At 44.1% G+C, this 3,482-nt stretch overlaps 1 protein-coding gene; it reads left to right on the top strand.

Moving 5' to 3' along the window:
- Positions 1–1,279: 1,279 nt before the first annotated feature.
- GSTUM_00000729001 (uncharacterized protein) lies at positions 1,280–2,878 on the top strand. XM_002838031.2 has 2 exons: positions 1,280–1,470; positions 1,531–2,878. The coding sequence occupies exons 1-2, from the start codon at positions 1,384–1,386 to the stop codon at positions 1,981–1,983; spliced, it is 540 nt and encodes a 179-aa protein (XP_002838077.1). The 5' UTR covers positions 1,280–1,383; the 3' UTR covers positions 1,984–2,878.
- Positions 2,879–3,482: the final 604 nt, after the last annotated feature.

The raw sequence follows: 3,482 nt of genomic DNA, 5'->3' as shown, positions 1-3,482 counted from the left end.
GATCGCAAAGGTGTTTTATATTCGTTAAAGTAATATGTAGGAAAAGTACTTAGAACAAAGCATGAAGAACCTGTCTTCCTCGGCCGCATCGGCCTCCTTATATAGTGTTCTTCCCGCCTTTAATCATGTGACCTAAAGTAGTCACATGTGCGAAACCAAATCAAAACAATCTAATCATTTGACCAAAGTGATCACATGTTCAAAACCCATGACCTTATAGCGAGGTCATGTGCAAAACTCATAAACCAATCATAACGCAATAAACAAGTCATATGACTCAACTGAGTCATATGCACGAAACCCATGACATCATAATGAGGTCATGTGCGAAACATAAATCATATGTGCAAGGCTTGCCCATAAGGCATACTCGTAAGGCATCCTCGTCAGGCGCATGTCCCATGACTCATACTTGAGCCATGTGCGAAAGCATCACAAATCCCACACATAACTAATCATACAACCCAAATAGGTTATATGCGTGAAACAATAACATACCTGTGACTCATAACCATGTGTCACGTGAAAACCCTTTCCTCACTAAGCCACGTTCGTGACAATGTCTTTCCCAGACCAATATTCGCTTTTTGGGTAATGTCGTGTAACGCTAAATGAGGCTCAGCATCGATAATGGACTCCACTATCTTTCTTTTTTGAGGGGTAATTGTTGTTGGTCTTCCAGATCTGGGGGCATCATGGGTATTTCCATCTCTTGATTCAGCTCTTTTGACTACTGATTGAACAGTTGCCTTAGAGATACCCATAACCTTGGAAATTTTATTATACCCCATATCAGTATATTTATACAGGGGATAAATTTCCTTATTTTGCTCTTCTCTAGCTCTTCGGGTATGTGGGGGGGTCATGGTAGAGGCGGTTGTTGTGGGGATGGAGGACAACACCATTGCCGCGCCGCGGTATCAAGACTTTACGGACACGACTGTACATTCACACAACTGCGATTTCCGGTTTAACCATTAAACGCGGTAGAATGGTGTCCCCCAACCTTTGTCCTCCATAGCCCCTTCATTTATCAGCTGGTTGCAGCTTTGCGATTTTTCCAGATCTGCGTGTCGCCTGACATCAACTGCCCGATTCCTTCTGTCGTACCTAACAGGCTAAATTAACGGCCATGAAGAGCAAACGTGGGGTCGACTTGTCACGTGCGCAAGCACAGTCGTCTCTAAGACATTGCGTGGTTATCAAATCATCTGATCAGCTCGAGATTACTTGCTTCTTTGTGTTTCTGACCCACGGGGATAACCGCTCAAGACGTCACACCATACACCACCCTCAACTCGTGGTGACCACCCTAGATTGGGGCATGATATTTGTCCCCATCGCCGTTCGGAATTTTTCTCAGCCCTCTTACCAACTTTCACAATGCCTACTACCCTCTCGACTCTCGTTCACTCCGGACCGATCCATCTCCTAGCCTTCGGCATCCTTTTGGGATCCCAGTTCTACCAGGTGAGCCGTTTGTATCCACTACCGGTACTCCCCACGCGAAGCAAGCTAATTCCCACCCAGTCATTTATTGGCGGAGTAATAGCCTATAAAGCTCTCCCCCGCGCTCAATTCTCCCAACTCCAACAAAAGATCTTCCCAGTCTATTTCACCATCCAAACCGTTCTCCCAACCATCCTCCTCCTTACTCACCCCTCCATGTCGCTTACCCGCCTTATTAACCCCTCGTCTCCCTTTTTCTACAATTCCGGACTTCCCTTACTCTTTGTTTTCTGCGCATCTCTGGCCAATCTGGCTGTGATTGGACCGGCCACCTCAAAGATTATGCGCGAGCGTAAAGTTCAGGAGACCAAGGAGGGGAAGAAATATTACGATGAAGGGCCAAAGAGCAAGGAAATGGAAGCGCTGAATAGGAAGTTCGGAGCGATGCATGGCGCCAGTAGCTTGATCAACTTGATTGGATTGTTGGTGACTGGTTGGTATGGTGTTATTCTTGGGCATAAGATCCGGTGGTAGCTTGGGGGCAGCTAGTTTGTTGAGCTGAACGCTTGTACCGAAGGTTGGGGTTTTATGGAGTGAGATGCCAATGGATGCGCTACTACCGATATCAGCATGAACTGAAATGCTAAGAAATACAATGTTTGGTGGCTTGTTCCTGTGTCCTTACCCTAATGTTGTATTCAGCTAGCGAAGCAATACAGTAGGGTTTCTACAGTGCGAGTACCAGCCTGTGTTAAAAAAAAGAGATTGGAAATGTGGAAATGACATCTTAGAAACACGGTTGCTTAGTTGGCTTGTGCATTCTGGACGTCAGAAGTGGTCCGTCCACTTCTCCGCCGTTTTTCGCTTATGACGGTCTGGCGAGTTCTGGCTTTCGGGAGTGCAGTTCTAGCTATTTGGTGGTTGTTCATAAGCTGTGATGCAATCTCCTCTGCTAAGGGGACTGCTATTAGGAGAACCTTGATACTTGGAAGGAGCTTGATCGGTTATCCAAAGATAATTTTGAACGGTGATTTTTCAGCACTGTTCCTAGGAGCTGCATTAATTGCTGGTTCTTTTAGGCCAAACAGCGTTTTGGGGTCACAGGTGGATTATTTGTATTCTTTGCTCTGTTTATTTATTGGTCTGGTAATGGTAAGTGGTAGCCACGTCAAGGTTAACCATAATGTTTGCCATCAATTAAGGGTAGAAATGTGATGTGAATTTGGCAGCTCTATAAGATACAAGAGTGGTGGGATAACCTTAGACTGAAAATACCACATAGTGGAGTAGCAGGGCTGTTTGTTGTACCATGATGTTTTTAGAGAAGGAAAGAGGTATAGTAAGTGAATCTCCTAAAGGAGTTCGGGTCAACTAGAATCAAGTTTAACTGTTCATTGCAGGAGAAAGATCTTGTAAAGTCAATTATGATGCAGTAATTCCAATAGTATGGTATGTGGCCTCATAGTATGATGGGAGTTTTTCCCTATTAGGTAGTTGAGTAGGCTATGACCCTAGTGATATGTGCCTCTTAGGCACCCATCTCATTCTGTATTTAGTCTCAGGGATTTTCCCTCTACTAGAATAGAATCATTATCTTTCTCCTCTTATACTATTGACCATGTTTCCATATTGACATCCTCCCATAGGAACATCATCACCTGTCCTCTGCTAGATGATTTGTGCTATCAGGTTATAAGCCCTCCTAAGCACACAGATATTCACTCCTAGTCAACAAAAAGAGAAGACTCTTATCACCTGATCTTCACATCTACAATCTTGAGCACTCTATTGAACAATGAATGAACAAGACAGTTCATCATTCCTGGTGGGATTAAGTTTTGCGAAACTTGATCTTACCAATTATCAACGCTGGGTAACAAGCGTGAAACGCCTTCTCCAACGGGTAGGCCTATGGGACTTGACTATTGATGATGAAGTAATAATTAGAAGACCCTGATCATGATTCTGCAGATGGAAATTACGAAAGAAAACTTGATTGATCCCAGACACACCAGAAGAGAATACAGAAAATG

The sequence above is a fragment of the Tuber melanosporum genome (genome assembly GCF_000151645.1).
Source record: "Tuber melanosporum whole genome shotgun sequence assembly, scaffold_215, strain Mel28".
NCBI classification, from domain to species: Eukaryota; Fungi; Ascomycota; class Pezizomycetes; order Pezizales; family Tuberaceae; genus Tuber; species Tuber melanosporum.
The sequence above is the reverse complement of the archived record's forward strand: the minus strand, read 5'-3'. Positions and strand labels throughout refer to the sequence as shown.

Excerpts from the sequence above, each read along its gene's own strand:
- GSTUM_00000729001 (XM_002838031.2), top strand. The coding sequence starts at position 1,384 with ATGCCTACTACCCTCTCGACTCTCGTTCACTCCGGACCGATCCATCTC. Across the intron at positions 1,471-1,530 it reads TGGGATCCCAGTTCTACCAG|TCATTTATTGGCGGAGTAAT; the intron begins GTGAGCCGTTTG and ends ATTCCCACCCAG.